This window comes from Quercus robur, chromosome 9 (assembly GCF_932294415.1).
Source record: "Quercus robur chromosome 9, dhQueRobu3.1, whole genome shotgun sequence".
NCBI classification, from domain to species: Eukaryota; Viridiplantae; Streptophyta; class Magnoliopsida; order Fagales; family Fagaceae; genus Quercus; species Quercus robur.
This window is the reverse complement of record NC_065542.1, coordinates 1,028,122-1,046,816: the sequence shown is the minus strand read 5'-3', so window position 1 is coordinate 1,046,816 and position 18,695 is coordinate 1,028,122. Positions and strand designations below refer to the sequence as shown.

Below are 18,695 nucleotides of genomic sequence, written 5' to 3'. Positions count from 1 at the left end.
GTGAAACTTGAAATGTGTACCTTGGTCTGGTTGAATAACAGACATCCAAAGAAGTAAAACAAACAGTCACAAAGTATACAGGAAGTGTATTAATTGATCAACAAAAATAATAAAACCACAGTAACCTTCTTGGCTGACTTGGCACGTGGGTATCGGGTTGGGTTGGCGACTGAACCATCAGATCATTCCTGCTCGCACATGCATGCAATTTTTTTGGGGAGATTATTTTTTTTGGGAAGGGGATTGGTAAAAAACTAAAAATGAGAGAAAAATGTGTACCTAAAACACATTTTTGTTTCATACAAGTCATTGAAAAGGCAACATTAATACCATAACCAATGAAGAGCAAGAGTAAACTATAGTAAAGCATAAAGCTACATATCCTTATTTATTTTTTGATAAGTACATAAAGCTATATCTTCACATCACAAAAACCCAAACATACATAAGGCTAATTTTAAGTTGGGATGCTCAATCCATCAGGTCAAACAGGTAATAGTTATTTTGTTAGTCATTTTCCAGATTCCCAAAACAAAAAACCCACATAAGTCCGAGCTACATCTACCATCTGGCAATCTTTCCAACATAAACGGACATGGGTCCTGATCAGTGAGTTGGTACAATGTACAACTCAACAAAAATTCCTTCTAAATTTAGAGGCTAAAAGCAGGAAATAGCATTACAAGATCAGCAATGAAGGTAATAAAAGCATTTACAGGGTAGAGAATTATCAATTTCTGGGGTTGGTGGTGAGGAGAAGAAAGCAATTAAAAAAAAAATTACACAAAAGCCGCCAGAGATCCACCACAGACTCTTAACCATCCATTTGTTTTCTTTGACAAAATTGTATGACAATTGTACACATTAATTGATAAATATTATATCAAAGACATCAAAAGTTCATACATGTTCAACGGAAGAAGCTTGCTACTAAATATTAATCTCAACCTAGTAAAGGAGAGTGACTACTAGATTAAACCACAACATCAGATAGTAAATAAAGAACTACACTCATTAAGTCCATGTGAAGGAAGGGGAAAAAAAAACAAACATACTGGGTACAACCTACAAACATAGCTTAGAGATAACACAAATTAACTAACTGCAATTTAGCATCCTCCACTATCCTTTCTACACACCTGAAACAACCATACTAATGTTTGATTAAATTATCAGGAACTCACCAAGGTGGGAGTTGGATCTCTAACAATCTAATAATAATTATCAGTACGATGGATAGAAGATTGGGTTACTTGAATCATAACGCTGTGACCTAAAATGGCTAATGTTATCCAACGTTGCCCCCAAAACTCTTCGACTGTATTCATAATTGTTGCCATTGAAATGTGATCCATACCCATTAGATTGATTAACTACACCTGGAGGGGCCGGCACTGTATTAAAAGGAAGCTCTTTTTCAGAACCAATAATTACATTTTTTGGCGTAGAAGGATAAGCAAAGAAGGAATTAATGAAAAGATGAGAACACATCACCTTGAGGATGATTAACTTGGTAAGCAGAAAAACTTGGCTCTGATAACCTTCCCGAGTGCTGAGACATTTCCATATTGTTAATTGGCACGGGGTGAGATCTTGATTTATGAGATGAATTTGGTGTGGGTGTGGTTGCCATTGGAGTTGAGGGCTTGTCTTGCCCAGATATCTGTTCACCATGTACCGATTGTCATAATCAAGAGCCTCAACCAAGATTGGGTTCTAAAATTCTTATTATCATTCAAAACTTCAACTTAATTAGGCTCAATTTTTCAAGCTAATGTTGCAAAAGTCAGTCTACGCCAATCACTGAGAACCCCACCATGAGCAAATTTGACTGCCATTTCATCAAATGTGCACCAATCAAACTAAATCTGACTGGGTTAACTGAGAGGGATTGTCAGTCATGATGGATTGCACACTAATTGAACACAAGCTTGACAGTTCAATTATTAAGAAAAAGAACTCAAGCCCATGAAAGAGCCAGGGAACTTAAGAAAGTAAGTAAACTAAATTGAAAGAGAACGATATAAATCCTAGAAGAAAAATTATTTTGAAGCTAAAGTGGTACTCAACAAAGCACAGCAAGTAGAAACCATAGGTAAAACAGGGACACACCGCAAATTTTAGTGTTCGATTGTAGAGGGACACAAGGCCAGAGAAAAGCCGGACAGCATAGTCTGCAACCTCTGCAGATTCATATTCTGCAAAAGCAAAACCTTTAGGTTTATCTGTCTCCTTGTCTCGGGGAATGTACAAGTCTACCACCCGCCCTGCTTGAATCAATATATCATACAAGACCCTATCGCTCACCCTCTCATCCAGATTACCTTCATAAGAAAACGAATAATAACCACGTTAGAACAAAGGCAAGAGAAGCCCCACTTCACTAACAATTTGAATCAAATATGCTTTTTTCATATCAATTTTTTTTTATAGGTAGCTTTATTCATATCAATGAATGTATCAGAATAAAAAACCATACAAAAAGCAGGGAAAAAATTTAAGTATATCACAAGCTTAATGCTTAATTTGGTACATCTTCAAAAACTACAAAAATAAACACCTGCATTCCACCCAAAAACTTATGTATAGACAGCACTTACATTGACACTTAGATGATGCGCACGCACGTGGGATAAAATAATCACATAATTAAAGTGTGATAAACAGACAAATTAATTAATGATCAAAACAAACAAATTAATTAATTAATTAAATAAAAGTGTTGTGTTGAAGTACATCAATACATATGATTCTGACCAGATATAACACAACTAATGATATTCAATTGATAACAGAGAATCCATTAACTACAAATAATTTAAGGAAATAAATCAATAACACATAGCTTTACTCTACAATCTCAAACAGAGCTCACTTTTCCCACACATACACAGAGATTTCTACACTAAACTTCATATCTAAAATCAAACAGTTCAAATGAAAACATAGAATAATGAACTAAAAGTTTCAAATTTTGGGACCCAGAAACCCAAAAATAAAAAAGCACTCAAATCAAAAGGAGCCTAATGAACTATTACATGCACAATTCAATTTTAGCAATTTGGTTTTTCAAAAACCAAAAATAAAAAATTTTAAAGGTTTCTAACCAACCCAAGCAAAACAAAATTAACAAAATTCAAATGGAACTTACCAACATAAACTTTGCAATCTGAGTTTCCTGACATGGTTAATGCACTCAGATTTGAATACGATGCGAAACCCTAGAATGAAACGACGCCGTAGAAGCACGAGATATTATTCTGAACTGGAAGCCTCTTGAATCCAATAATTATAGTCTAGTCTCATCCAACTTGAACACGTCGTTTGAGATACATATATAAAGAAGGTAGGAATCACCGACATTGGGTTTAGAGAGATTTAAATACAACCGTGTTGCAGCGTATAGGAAGCCAACACGTCGCGGGTTGTCCAGGTTCTTGTTGTCTATTTTTTTTTTTCTTTTTAATGATAATTGAGAAGTTGTCTTTTTTTCTTTTTTTAAAATGATAATTGAGAAGGAATCGTTTGGTATATGTATTTAAAAACTGAAAATTGTTATTTGAAAATATTTGTGAAAATACGTATAAGTGAAAATACATATGATATTGTTTAAAAATTGAAAATTGTTGTTTGAAAACACAAACCAAACACTCCCATAGCATCTGTATTTTAGTTATGTTTTTCCTTTTTTTTTTTTTAAGGGAAAAGTTAATGGATGGACATTATTTTATGAAATATTTTTTAAAAACTTTTTATGGGTGAAGAAAAAATTAATTTTTTCAACTCTTTATATTTTCAATAAAAGTAGTATAAAAAATTTCTAAAAATTGTCTATTAATAAATTACTTAAGGACACCGACCTTTTGTTTAACAATAGGATAGAGAAATTTAAATTTTAAAGGTTTATGATTTATTGGGACACTTTCTAAATAAAATATCTTAGTGGGTTTTGTATTTATGGCAGTCTAATGTCAACGGGCCAACTAAGACTCATCCTATCCCAGCCTCCGCCGCTAGCAAGATGCTCGACTTGGTCCACTGGGCCTCGGCCCAACAATTTTTTCAATTAAATAGTTACCACTTGTAAAGATATTTGTAAAGATAATGGTGATGGCAATTGACTAATTGAGTGGAAGCAATTATGCTGTAGTGCCAATATGTGAGGTGGTCCTTTTTTTTTTTTTTTTTTTTTTTTTTTTTGAGACAGAGATGTGAGGTGGTCTTAATGATCATGGATGCAGCGGGACTGTTATTGGATGATATGATAACTACCGTGTATGAAAGAAAATATGTCAACTGTGTTAAGGAGAATTTTATTATAATTCATTCAAATAGTTTTCTATATCTTTCCCATAATTGTGCTCTTGCCATGTTCAGGTCCTAAATTATCCTAATTTGCCTTGTTGCTTGTTGATTTTGTATGATAACATAGGTTGGCAACATATATCATAGTATTCACAATAAAATCAGTGTGCAGAGGCAATAAATTTCCAAACTAAATTACACTATGCTTCTTCTGAAATTATTACCTTTAGCCTTTTATGCATCCTAATAGCTTCCTAACACTAGTTAAAACCATCGACAGACAGGACATTTTATTTATTTGCTTTGTTTTGCCTTTTCAGCTGGGGAAGAAATTAGTTTAGGATATGCTAACCAAGCGTTACTCCTATACAACAGCAACTGCCAATTTATGCATAAAACAAATTTTGGCAAGTGAAACATGCAGGTCTAATATCACCTTAATAGAGACGATCCGATTTTTCAACACAAGAAGCAAATTACATTATAGCACACCTCTGGAGTTGCTGAGTCCACAACAACCGTAGAATCTTTAAGTTCATGAATTTCAGACATAAGCCATTCTACTGAAAAACAGGCCAGGTATTCTATGGGGTTAAATGGAAGACCAATTTGTGTGCAGACATACACAATACAGAAAGACATCGTATTTTTGTACAAAGGAAGACGATGCTGATGGAATAAAAGCCTAAAGGAAATTGATGTGCGTGAACAATGAGTTTACAGATTTAGACTGATAAACTCAGAAGGCCACTTGAAATGTCGTGTATTTTGAATGGACACTATGAGGCAGAGGGAGCAGCATTCAAGGATCAACAATTCATTTTCTATTAGAATTTGTGTTAGATGACCCTCCTCTTCTAGGTATCTTCCAGGCCAAACAACTATTTAAAATAAATTGTTAAACCATATATTGATATATTGATTGTTAATGGGAACAAGCATTGGAAGGAAAAGTTTTAAGTTTAGCGGCTAAAAGAAATTGCACTTTTGTTTCTACTAAAATTTTAAGCCTTTGTCTTTTCTGCATCCAAATAATCTCTTCAAACTATCACCTGCTGGGTTTTGCCTTTTTAGCTGGAGAAGAAATTAGATTTTGAAATGCTAACCAAGCATTACTCCCATATAACAGGCACATCAGCAGGTGGAACGTACAGGTCTACCATTAACATAACATAAACTTGATTCAATTTTCAATACAAGAAGCAGATTAAATAATAGCACACCTTTGGAATTGCTAAGTCCACAGCAACCGTAGAACCTTTGAAGTTCATATGATTCAGACATTATTCGATATACTGAATCTGAAAACAGACCAGACAATACTATGAGGTAAAATGGAAGACCAATACAACAAATGATGAAGTTCCACAATTATTGATCTTCCAAATGACACCTCAAACACTATGTTTATAGTTTAGAATCTCTTGATTAACATTGTATTCTACAAATTCACTTGAACAAAAAACCAGAATACAAAACTTTAAGACTCAAGCTTCACTTCCTGCATTTTCATGCATTACAAATCCAATTCCATGTTTTGTCACTGGATCCTGAAATGCAAGCAACTCCAAATTTCAATATTTGAATCTAAAAATAGTGAGAATGCAGTTCAATGTAGAATATACAAGCAAGAAACTCCAACAAAATAACAAATTAGATTCCAAATAACTGGTCATTATTATAAATTAGTGTAATTACTTATTAAACCTGAAAAGGAAATGTCAAAAACAACAATAAGACTCAACTTTGTTAACTTGGCAAGGCCAAGTTTCTCAAAATCAAAACCCAGAAATGGAAATGTTAAGATAAAATGAAAATATTTGAAATTACCATTAAAGTTAAGAGAATTAGGATACCATATATGCCTTAGGTGTAAGCATCTATTAGTGAACTATAGTTCATAAAGTAACTGCAACAATCATCAACAACCCATCCAATTTTAATTATTTTACACTCCTACAGAATTAATTAGTGATGCATGTGGCCCTTGAAGCATTTAGGTCTGCTAGATATTACTAATTGCAACAAGAGGTGGTGAATGTGATCAAGAATTTGATACCTGCCAAAATCATCATCTGTGACACTAGGAGGTATTCTAGCAACAAAATTCAAGTCCCACCCTTGGAAGTTAATATCATTTTTCCTGTTGAAAACAGTGAGTAAATGTTCTGTAAAGACAAGTGAAGAAGAGAGCTTTTTCTCATGAACATATTTTAAAATTCAATTTCAAGAGTTTAATATATATAAATAAAAAATCAAGAGATTATCCCAAGAAACTACAAATTATCCTGGCAAAATAACGGCAAGGGATAAAGGCAACGTCTACCCCATGGAGTAAATAAGCATTAGTGCATTAACATTATTATTATACAAGCAAACTGCTATAGCTGTATAATGGAAAAACCAAATCAAATATTTCTTCAACATTTTTTTTCCGATAAGTAAATAATTCATTGATTGAAAAAAGGTGCTACCCTGGTAAAGGGACTGCATACATAAGAGTATTACACAGAACAGAAAATAAAACGAAATTAGGAAAGAGAAAAATCAAAACTAATAGAATACAAAACTGGTGAAAGCTCAAGGAATTCAGAAATTCTAGGAGGCCTACAACAGAGAATGAAGAAGGTGTTGAAGACCAGTCATATAAGGAAAGTCATCAAATGGTGTTGGTAAAGGCTACGAGCTGAAAATTTGAGTTTTTCTTGATCTCCTATGAAAATGTCTAGCGATAAACAACTAACAAATTATGTTGTGATAACTCGGTTTTCCATGAGATAAAGAAACATATCAATGCAGATGATCATCACTTAGTACTGGTTTTCAGCACAGAAAGTTAGAAACATACTGAGCTTATACTCTTGGGCTTAATGGATTTATATTTCAAGCCGACCATTGTAGATACAATCTGTCCAATCTATTGTAAAAAGGTAGGTGGGTTCTGGCCAAGAGCAGTGGACTCACTGCTGAGATGCTCTAGGGGGATTATATGCCTTCATAGGTCTTGGTTTTATTTTTGTTTTTGTGTTGTTTTCCTCACCTTTTATGATGTATTTTTCCTTTGTTTCTTATTGTATCCAAAATAGAGGTCCACTTGAGGCTAGCTTTTCTTTAGCATTGTATCTTTTATACTCTCTTTTAAATAAACTGTGTCATAGACTTAATATATTGTACAATTAGAAAATAAATAGAGAAAGTTCTTTGGTAAGAAGCACCTTTATTGATCTTTGTAACAAATTGGTCATGACAGATATCTATGAGCCAGCTTCAAGTGCATGGAGGAAGAATTTTTTTAATTTAACATAGGCTATACAGCTTGTTCCACAAAAAGTCCTATGTTTGAAAGAAATTCAAGAGCTCCTCACAATATAAAATCAGAATGGTGAAAGTGAACGTGAAGACATTGGCAATACTTCATCAGGTGGATTTAAGTCTTAACACTTAATCGGAAGGATCAAGCAACATAATTTACAATTATTTGAAGTTCAATCAATTAATTTTCAATTTCATAGCAGAAATAGCTTTTGTCTACCAGCTTCCAGCTACCAAAGATTTTTTTACCTTTTTTTTTTTGGTGGCTACTAAACATAAATTAAAGAAGGAAGTAAAAAGAGTTGGGAGTAAAACAACAGGCCAATCAAGTTTAAACACACATGAATTAGTTTAATGCAAAGATAATTAACCACAAAACTAAGGTCATAGGTTCTTTACTCTTACGCAAATCAAATGATTGGATACTTAAGACTGTAACTTGGGCTCTTATTTAGAGCTATGGGCAACTAATTCTGGGCAAGCTTTGTTGCAGAAAACAAAAGGACAAAACTTAAATAAATACTAGTAATCTCATTTAGCTGACTGAGGACTCCTATAGTGAGAAGGCAACACAACTATAAGATCCATCTCTAAATAACAACTTGCCCAATCATCCAAATATACAGCCAGTCGATTTTCTGTTTTTTTTTTTTTTTTTCCCTTTAAAAAATTAAATCACAAGACAATGGGAACAGAAAGTGGTAGAACCAAAGATTTGGAACACAATACAAGAGGTAACATCAAGAGTGTAACTGATGGCATCCTGATGATATTCATTACATCACCAGGTATGCTTTACAGAGTAGTATATGATGTTGCAAGTAGTCTTACGGCAAAAGTTTCCAGTGTATTGGTGGAATTCTGATGATATTCTTTATACCAGGTATGGTTACAGAGCAGAATATGATGTTGCAAGTAGTCTTGCAGAAAAGTTTCAATTGTATAGCAGCAAAAAAGCTATGTCCCGAAGCCACTTAAGTCTAATTCTCTGGTTTCTATACAAAGCACACTTCCTCTCATGGATATTCGAGAAGTAGATAGACCTATTTGGGTTCCTGCGAAGGGGAGCATTTATACCTGCTAAGAAACCTGGAGTCCAATTCAATTAAGGTTGTCTGAGGTTAATTGGCGGAAGGCTTCAACCAACTAACCTCAGACAACCTTAATTGAATGAAGAGATATCTGTGTATTAGCTGGAATATTCCATGATATGTTTTCCAAGTGAGGCCATTTTTTGTATGTGATGTCCTAGGAAGGGTCAAGATGTCATTAGGAAAAGTTAGAAAGTGTTTCTTTAGTTTGACGAAAGTTTTGTTCTGTTGTTACTACAACGATTTGTGTGTGGACCTGAACTGAGTGTTCTCTTAATTATATATTTTCATTCATCCCAAAAAAAAAAAAACACCTGGTCCAAGATCATGTAGGTATGCAACTTTGGAAAATTTGATTGACAGGAAATTTCAATAAAGGATAATGCCTAATTTTGGTATAAATTTCTGTGAACTGTTAAAACTCAGAAATTTTGGAAAAAAGAAAAAGAAATAATTGGGTAGTGGTAATGTAAGTTGAAGTTTCGCATGGGAATGTTACATCTAATCAAATCACAAAGAAAAGAGGAAATAAATGTGCTATTTTTATAAATCTATGACAGAAGACTATGGGTGAATAACATACCATGAACTTAGATATGAAGAGCTCAAAAGTAATAAAGGCAGCAGTGCAAGCAGAGGAGAGGTTATTCTATAACTTGTTTTCCCATCTTTAAGCATGGAATCAACGGAACACCAAAGCTGATTTGAATTCCATATTACCTATCAAAACAAGAAAGAACTTCCTCATCACAGCTTCTAATTCTATCGGGTCTTGCTTTTCCATTACAATTTTGCTTATTTCTTTCTCTATTTCCAATCATCAGTTGACAACTAAAACCCAAATGATCAGCTAACAAACCCATGAAGTGACAAAGGCCATACTCCTGCACTTGGGCAACCGCTAGCAATTGAAGCTTCGATGCAATTGTATTGATTCAAACACTCCAGAAATAACCCCACGCAATATGTAGGACAGCCCCATCAGTGCACCTAGAAGGAACAACATGACACCCAAATGACAAATAAGACAATGAGAAGTTTCTAATTCCAAATTGTCAAGGATGATAGCTGGGTGCTCATAGACTGAAAAAGAAGCACATTAAAAACAGGGAAAAACAAATAAAGCAAAAGTTTTGTACTGACTCAGCGTACATCAATAATCTGATTTTGACCAGCAAGAACACAACGAATGATATTCAATAGACAGTAGAGTAGCCATCTATTCCTAATATTCCAAATCCAAAGAAAATAATCAACAGAGCTAAGTAGTCACACAGACACACACATTAGGAAATCTAGGCAAAATTTCGTCCTTAAATCAAATTGTTTAAATGAAAACAGAAAATAATGATATTTTGTAAGCTTGTTATAAGAAAAACAAGTTAGAACTCAGGAACCTAATTCAACTGTTTCAGGCCTAATTCAAGGACAAACTCAGCACAAAATGCAAATACCAAAAATGAAAATTTCCACAGCTTTCCAATCAGCCAAACAATGGGTGGTGTGGTGTGAAGTCAAAATAAAATAAAAAAGAGAAAAGAAGGGTCCTTTAAGTTTTAATATAGTTGTCCTACTTCTAAATGATAAAATAGCTGCATTAGTTCTATTGTACCCGACAAGAAAGCTTTGCAAATAATATTATCTACTTTGCTGCAATTTAACTTCACTTGGAAATAGAGGCCCAAATTTTCTTCATTCCATTTGATTTTACGACATTGGAGTGCCATGCATCAATTGCATTCTCCTATGGAAAGTTTTAGTAAACTAAATACTATAAAAAGAGAGCAATAACAGAGAGTTCAAAATATACCATCCAACACAATTGAACAAAAATGACTACCATACAATCAGTTCCACATGCCTTTTCGTCAGCTAGCAATGTGACAGTTTCTCCTTTCCAACAAAGTCCAAATACTTCTTCGCATCTAGCAAAAATGAGAAAACAAATTACCAAACTAAAAGAATTGGCAATGAATTTTCAAAAAGAAAAAAGAAATACAAACAATCTCACGAAAGAGGGAGAAAAGAAGGTGACTTACAATAAAATCAGAGAGAAAAAAAGTTGATCGGCAGTGCAGATTCCATAAAAGCTATAACTTTCATTGAGATTCCTCTTCCTCACAATCAGAATTCCCAAACCAATTTTCAATTAGATTTAGGTGTGGTGGTTCGTCATTAGAGGTAGCTTCTCCACTAGGTCCAGCCCCTTCCCTATCAGATTCTCCACTAGGTAGCTTAATTTTGGTATCTTTTCTAAATCCTCAAAACCATCCTCATCGTAAGGAGTGATGATGCACCTGCTAGGCCTAGCCTTAGTTTGGTTTATTAGGTCTTCAATGTCTCGCTCGAATACCAGATGGGCCCCGCATTTTGTAACCTCCAATCCTGGACCTTCGGGTTCAAATTTAACTTCAATCTGGCTGAATCCGTTAGTGTCGACTTGATTCAATATTTCTTTCCACCTCGTTCCAAAGTTTGTAGAGGTTTCATATTCCAGCCAAATCTGAGACGATTCAATCTTACCAAATTCCTCGGATAAAATAAGGCTCGGTCTTGTAAATCCACCAATGGAATACCCAAGATAATGTGTACCTATCATATTTCCATAATCTTGAATATGAAGTTGGTGAAGTGGATGATGCTGGCGGAATACAAAAACAGCGCACACGGCTATTCCCATCAATTTGTTACATGATAAATCTGAGGGCACTTGCAGATTCACTGAAGCCCCCACATTTTGGTGGCTAAACCATTTCGGAATTTCACTTCCAAGATGCTCGACAACGCATGCTTGTCTGCCTTCCTTACCGTGAACCTGAAACATACAATTCATAATAATTAGAACTTCACGCGAGGGAGAGAGAGCGAGAGCGAGAGAGAGAGAGAGAGACCTGGGCATTAATGATAAAACGTCTTAGCATTGTTGAAAATAGGTCACTATAGCCCTGATTCTTGATCAATTTGTCGCAATTGAGAAGCCAAAATTCCGGCTGAAAATCGTATTCTGGTCTTAATGATAATATTTCCAGTGAGGTACACGATGTTGCATCAATAAACTTAATATTTAATGGAAGCTTGGGCAACATTCGAAGATGAGTGCAACCACCCATAAAAAGCCTTCTCAAATTAGATAGTTGAATGATACTTTCAGGAAGGCAAACAAAATTATTTCCCGTTAGATTTAAACTTTCTAAAGATGACAAGCACCCAAGAACATTAGGAATTGTCTGAACATTGCAATAACTTAGATCAAGTTCGGTCAAAGAGCATAAGCCTATTAAAGAACGCTTTAGCATGCCCATGGGATCTGGACTTCTTCTAGGTTGCATTAAATGAAACCTCTTGAGATTATTAAATGATTCAGATGATAGCCCCGCGCATCCGGAGAGAGATAATCTTTTGAGATTTTTTAAGTGAACAAGGGATGAAGGTAGGCCTGTTATAGCAGTCCCACTCAAGTTTAACACCTCCAAACCTTCGATTTTCCCCAAATTTTCTGGCAATTCATCAAGATTTGAGCAGCCAGATAAATTGAGAGTTTTTAGAGACATCAAACTACAAATTGCAATAGGGAGACTTGAAAGGTTTTTGCAATCTCTTAGATCCAATTCTATAAGGCCAGTGGAGTGTATCACTAATAATGATAGATCTTTTATAGCAGTCTCACTCAAATCAAGTCTCTGCAAACGTGGCATATTTTCCACAATATATGGAAATTTCTTCAGTTTTGAACAACCACTAAGATCGAAAGTCTCAAGAGCTTCCAAGTTGATCATGGGAGGAAGACTATTGAGGCATCTACAACCACGCATATGTAATAGAATAAGTTGTTTGAGATTTCCAAGAGATGGATGAATGTTAGACAATCTTGTACAACCATCAAGAAACAACTGCTTAAGATTTGGGGCTCCACTAAGGTCTGGGATCTCAATCAAGTTTTGAGAATTACTGAGGTCAATGAGTTTTAACTCATTTAAAATCTGTTATAAACCAAGAAATAATTAGACGAACTCATGCCTTAATGAAAATGAAGGAAAAACACAATTGTATAATTGAAAATCTTACCATAATTCCTTTCCATAGTTGTTTGATGTCACTGCATTGCATTCTCAATTCAACAAGTTTGTTTGGTTGAAAACTAGTTGGCAAGGATTTTAAAGGATATCCATGCCAATCTAGTACACGTAACTCATCAGAAAGATAATTAAGGCCTTGTGGAAGTTGGATTGGACCACTAATGAGGTCTTGTGGAGGTTGCACACAACCAATTTTAAGGAATCTCAAATTTTTCATCTTTGAGAAGGCTTCAACACTCAAGTGTTCCTTTTTAATTGTAGGTGTCTTTAAAACTATACCTTCAACAAACTTTGTTCCCTGTTAACCAAGAACAATAAAATTAGAAAAATTCTTAGAAGAATGTGAAAGAATATATATACTTCTCTAAATTCAAGTTTAGACATGTCAACTTACAATATTATTTTTCAATACACGTAGGACATCCTCATAACGCCATAACCTGCTACGTCTACCAAGCTCTTCACGACAAACAATTTCTTGACCCATTTCTTGTAGCAAATCATGCATACACAAAGTTCCATATTCACCAATGGTTATGAGAGATCTTTCTACAAGAAAACCAATACTGTAGCCTGGACAGAAACCAAAGCTTTGAAGTATATCTATTATGCCATCCTTGTTCGCTTCTTTAAAAAAACATGCAATATCCAAAAATAAGTCTTGTTGCATTTTTGTTAGCCCATCAAAACTTATTTTAAGAACATTAAAAATTTTGTCATCCAATTCCTTTTTAATTTTTTCTAGGGCACTTTTCCATTCATCTATTCTTTTTCCAAATAACAAAGAACCTAGAACTTCAAGAGCTAAGGGAAGGCCGTCAGCATACTCCACAAAATGCTTAGACAAATCCACATAATTTTCTTCGGGATGAGGTTTCTTGAAAGCCTTCCAACTAAAAAGTTCCAAAGCTTCATTGTCATTCAACTCTTCAGCTTCAAATATATGTTTCACTCCATGCCCTTTCAACAAATGCCTATCTCTACTAGTTACAATGATTATACTCCCTCTACCAAACCATTCATCTTTCCCAGCTAATGCTTTTAGTTGTTCTTCTCCATTCACATCATCAAGAACAATAAGAACCTTTTTATTGCGGACTCGCTTCCTTAGAACATTGATTCCCTCATAAACATTCGTTATATTTTGTTGGGTACTCATGAGGATTTTAGAAAGAAGTTGTTTCTGTAAAGAAACTAGACGATGATTTTCAGATTCTTCTCTAATATTATCAATAAAGCAGCTAGCTTCAAAGTCACGAAAAATTTTATTATAAATTTCTCGAGCAAGAGTTGTTTTACCAACTCCACCTATACCACAAATCCCAATAAAAAGGACATAATCTAACCTTTCACCCAAACATAAATCCAGCATTTCCTGCATGCGAGATTCCATTCCAACAAGGTGCTCAGAAACACTAGGGACTTCACGATCCAACTCATTATTTATCCTCTGAATGATTTTTTCGATAACTGTTGATTCAGGCCTGCAAAAAATATATCAAAACATTAATTTTGCTGAGGCAGAGCTAGATACATTAATTTAGGGATAAAACATTCATCGAAAGTAAAATCTTAGCTTTGTTCAGTAGCAAAAGGGGAACTCATATGTGGTACAAATTACGCATACAATGTTTTTCAACCAAAGTACAATTCGAGCTTATAATTTTTTCCTAGGTTTGTAATATACAGGAGACAATGAAAGTTGTCATGTGGCCAAATAAAGAAAGTAGCGGAAAATAGTAAAAACAAAAACAAAAACACAAAAAACAAAAATCTAAAACAAAAACAAATTCGTACTCATCCCATAAATCCCATCCAGAGATACCAGCAACTACCGTCACAGCATCTTTCCAAGTTTGCACATTCTCAGTGTCATCAATGAGATGTTTTTCAAAGCCATCCTCAAAAGTCCCTCTCAGTTTGCGCACATCACTAGGATCCACATCATGGAAAACAGGCAGAACTATCAGCTTCTTCTTGCCCATGCACTCGTAGACCTTTGCTAGTTCAGTCAAGCACCAACTCGATGAAGCATAGTCTCTAGAGAAAATAACGACAGCAATCTTTGATTCTTCTATTGCTCTCAAGAGTTCTGGTTTAATGAATGCCCCTCGATCGAGACTTTCATCGTCCCTAAAAGTGGTTATGCCATTCCGTTTCAATGCTTCGTACAGATGGCTTGTAAATTTTTTGCGGGTGTCGGAGCCTCTGAAACTGAGAAAGACATCGTATTCGTATGTCCATCTAGGCGTAGAAGTAGAAGAAGAAGGAAAACATGTGGGGGAGGCGTTTTCTGTGCCCAAAGAATTGCTATCGGAAATATACTAAAGATATGTATTAAGAAAATTATTCAACTTAGTAAGAATTAACACATGAAAGGAAAATAAATTGGGGAAGAAGAAAGCAGAGCACTGGATGGAGTGTTTGTAAGTGACAGACAGAGCACTGGTGCGGTCTACTTGCAATTACGTGCTCAGAGATAGGAGAAAATTTCTGTCAGAGATCGGAGATCAAAGCTCACAGATCGGAGCTCTCTCTATTTGACGTTGACCACGGTGGATCGGAGTACGTTGGCACAGTTGATTTGGGTTGTCTGTGAAGGAGTAGAACCAGGTTGATAGGAAGAGAGAGAGAGGAAGAAAATTCAGTGCGGAGAGAGGAAGAGAGAGGAAAACAGAATTAAGCAAAGCAGAAAAGTGAGACACTGAGTATTCAATCTGCAACTGAGTATTCAAGCAGAAAAGGACTTTAATTAAAGTAAATTTCCCTTGTGAGTCAAAGCAGCGTATGTGTAAATACAGTGCGTGTCCACACCACGCATGTATCAAGAAGGAAACATCGTAGCAATGAAGTAAGAAAAAGACTATTAAGTCCAAATTTATTAGAATAAAATTCCGCGTGGAGTAATGTTGGGTCATTGCTGAAGTCAGGTAAGAAACTAACGTCGCCTCATCTTCCAGGTATCTCCCTACTACAACTACTTAAATTAAACATAATGTAAAATATATAACATCATAAGATTTAAAAAATTTCTAAGAAATTTAGAAGATTTTAATGGTAAAATAAAGTAATTTTAAATAAGGCTATAAGTGAACTTAGCAAAATGCAAGTCAACTAGTCAAGCACTGTTGCTAAAGTGTCCCTCCCTTCCCATCTTCTCGTTAAAAAAAGAAAGGGCTTGACTACTTGAGTTTTATGTAATTTCCTTCTGAGACAAAGCAGCATATGTGTAAAGTTGAAGTGGGTGTCCTCTTTTTTAACAACGAAGAATTATGGTAGCAATGAAGTAGGAAAAGACGAGGAAGGTCTTCTAAACATATCTTAAAATCTTAGTAACAATTACCCTAAAATATACCAACTGGATTTTGTTACTAGTTAGGGAAAGTGTGAAACTATTGTGAATTATTGTTTTGTTGGTGAGTTTGTTGCTCTTTTAAAATATAATTCCTACCTTTTTTTATATTGAAACTTTGTTCTTCTTCAAATAAAATTAACTTTAATGTGATTATGTAAACATGGTGCTTTCACTTAAGTCTTGACATTGTGGTCAAATGAATTGTTTCTAAACCTATTCTTTAGTTTTTGGTCTGCTCAATTAATAATTTTTTAATGAATATTTGCTATTTTGCTTATAGAAAAAAAAAAGGGGGGTATGCCATTATTTGGAAATTTCTAAGAGGATAAGTTACAACGAAAAACCGATATAACAAATAGACCAAATAAATTGCAGGACATAGTCGGGCTTTTGGCCTAACCATTACCATCTGCCTGAACATCATATCTTGGTTATCAATGTAGTTCTAGAAAAAAAAATATATATATATATAAATTAGATAACAATTATAAAGTGTTGTGAAAATATTATAAACAACTTCTTGTATAAAATTTGTAATGTGAGATGTGGGGACGCTAGAGAATGTATATAAATTGTGTTTAACGGTTGAACAAAGGAATTTGCAAGATAACTAGAAAAACTTGAGGCAAATATCTTTCTTTATTCTTTAGAGGGACTCAAGATGCAACATTAATCCGCACTCACATGCACAATAAGCTCATGCATAGTTAATCATTATGGTATAGGATGCAACTATGTTCTTTAAATTTTAAGAAAATTCCTTGAAAACTTTAACTCGTCTATACAACCCTCGTAATAATTGCCTAGCGCTCATGGTCATGGGCCTTGTTTTAATGATAATTTTCATGTGAACAAGGTTTGGTGTGGCACATCTGAAGCTATATTCCAAGTCTAATTGAGTAATTGCTAGATACATTACTTTAGAGACAATTAAAATATTCAGCAAACATACAATCTGAGCTTCATTGTAAAAAAAAAAAAAAGGGAACTCTACAAGTGTATATTATGCACGTGGTACAAACAATATATGCATGCGATGTTGTTCAACCAAAGCCCAATTCGAGCTTATAATTTCCTAGATTTGTGATATACAGGCAGGGGTGAAACTAGGATTTTTTGTTTGGGAGGTCAAATTTTGATATTAATATATTAGTTTTGAGTCAAGATAAACTATCATACATATACGTAAACGTACATAAACAAATATAAACATTAATATTTTGATACTCGAGTATGTCATAATTTATAAATATATTGTATATAAAATTAACAACTTTCAAATATATATATTTGTAAGATAATTTTTTAGATGAACTTATCCTCTTTTAAACTCCAATACTACTATGTAAAAGCTGCTTAGTTTGATATTAAACATATATAGAAATTGAATTAAAAAAAATAAAAACTACCTTATCCCTATAATTACTAGACCAATTGGCAAATTCTACTGATTTCTAAGAGCATTATTAAATTAACTCAAACATTTGGGTTAAATTAACTCAAACATTTGGGAGGCCAACTTTTATTTTAGTAAGTAAATATTTATACATAATATAAAATAATTAAAAAAGGGGAGGGGGAGGGGGGGGAAGCCATGCTATAGCTCCGCCCCTATATACAGGAGGCTAAGTAAAAGAAAGATGTCGTGGCAAAGTAAAGAAAGTAACGATTAGAAAATTCAGGAATTAAAAAATAAATAAATAAATAAAAACCATCATTCAAAAAGAAAAGAAATTCTTACTCATCCTCCAGATGCCATCCAGAGAGATTGGCAACTTCTGTCAAGGCTGCTCTCCAAGTCTTCACATCATCAATCTTATCTTTGAATTGATTTTCATGTTTTGCAAAAGCTTCCGCGAAAGACCCTCTCTGATTCCTGACATCACTAGGATCCACATAATGGAACACAGGAAGGACTGTCAGTTTCTTCTTGTCCATACACTCAACAATCTTTGCTAGCTCGATCAAACACCAACTCGACGAAGCGTATTGTTTGGATAGAACGACAACAGCGATTTTCGATTCATCTATTGCTCTCAGGAGCCCCGAGTTAATCTTTGTTCCTTGCTCGAGCCTCTCATCGTCCCTAAATGTGAATATCCCTTCTTGCTTCAACCTATAGTATAGATGGTCTGTGAAATTGTTGCGGGTGTCGGTGCCTCTGAAACTGAGAAATACATCGTATTCGTATTTGCATCCAGGAGTAGAAGAAGAAGGAACAGATGAGGAGGAGGAGGCGTTTTCTATGGCCAGAAAAGCCATCGGAAATATGCTAGAGCTATGTATTAAAATATATTAAAATAGTTTTTTTGAAGAGTGTAACACACAAAAGAAAATATAACTAAAGAAAGAAGAAAGCAAATTTGAGTGGGATTTTAATTTCAAGAAGTGGAAAAGAAAAAAGGAGATGGATATACCGGCTTGAAAAGTGAGTTCACAGATTTTTTACGAAATTGCAGAGAAAACTGAAACGCTCCAAAATTTTCTTTTGAAATAACGCTGGTTGCAATAAAAATGAGTGGAGTGTTTGTGTGTGGAAGTGACAGAATGCTTGAG

The 18,695-nt window shown here is 34.5% G+C and overlaps 2 protein-coding genes across 10 annotated transcripts; both read right to left on the bottom strand.

The window, feature by feature from the left end:
* Positions 1-809: 809 nt before the first annotated feature.
* On the bottom strand, positions 810-3,322 carry LOC126699067 (protein HSH49-like). Its single transcript, XM_050396623.1, has 4 exons — positions 3,152-3,322; positions 2,113-2,324; positions 1,495-1,663; positions 810-1,394 (listed from the first exon to the last, which is right to left on the bottom strand). The coding sequence occupies exons 1-4, from the start codon at positions 3,183-3,185 to the stop codon at positions 1,225-1,227; spliced, it is 585 nt and encodes a 194-aa protein (XP_050252580.1). The 5' UTR covers positions 3,186-3,322; the 3' UTR covers positions 810-1,224.
* A 2,190-nt stretch (positions 3,323-5,512) lies between these two features.
* LOC126699415 (TMV resistance protein N-like) lies at positions 5,513-18,689 on the bottom strand. Of its 9 annotated transcripts, none has more exons than XM_050397198.1 (10): positions 17,881-18,689; positions 13,179-14,268; positions 12,774-13,082; positions 11,600-12,688; positions 10,748-11,523; positions 10,519-10,633; positions 9,568-9,698; positions 9,292-9,428; positions 6,365-6,448; positions 5,513-5,855 (listed from the first exon to the last, which is right to left on the bottom strand). In XM_050397198.1, the coding sequence occupies exons 1-5, from the start codon at positions 18,399-18,401 to the stop codon at positions 10,864-10,866; spliced, it is 3,669 nt and encodes a 1,222-aa protein (XP_050253155.1). In that variant the 5' UTR covers positions 18,402-18,689; the 3' UTR covers positions 5,513-5,855; positions 6,365-6,448; positions 9,292-9,428; positions 9,568-9,698; positions 10,519-10,633; positions 10,748-10,863. The 9 variants fall into 9 exon arrangements, with proteins under 9 accessions (XP_050253155.1, XP_050253156.1, XP_050253154.1 ...); XM_050397199.1 differs by having other exon boundaries at positions 9,591-9,698; XM_050397197.1 differs by having other exon boundaries at positions 9,292-9,698.
* Positions 18,690-18,695: the final 6 nt, after the last annotated feature.

Excerpts from the sequence above, each read along its gene's own strand:
- LOC126699067 (XM_050396623.1), bottom strand. The coding sequence starts at position 3,185 with ATGTCAGGAAACTCAGATTGCAAAGTTTATGTTG. Across the intron at positions 2,325-3,151 it reads AGATTGCAAAGTTTATGTTG|GTAATCTGGATGAGAGGGTG; the intron begins GTAAGTTCCATT and ends TTTCTTATGAAG. Across the intron at positions 1,664-2,112 it reads ATCGAACACTAAAATTTGCG|ATATCTGGGCAAGACAAGCC; the intron begins GTGTGTCCCTGT and ends CATGGTGAACAG.
- LOC126699415 (XM_050397197.1), bottom strand. The coding sequence starts at position 18,401 with ATGGCTTTTCTGGCCATAGAAAACGCCTCCTCCTCCTCATCTGTTCCT. Across the intron at positions 14,269-17,880 it reads GGATGGCATCTGGAGGATGA|GCCTGAATCAACAGTTATCG; the intron begins GTAAGAATTTCT and ends TATTTTTTGCAG. Across the intron at positions 12,689-12,773 it reads AACTATGGAAAGGAATTATG|ATTTTAAATGAGTTAAAACT; the intron begins GTAAGATTTTCA and ends GGTTTATAACAG.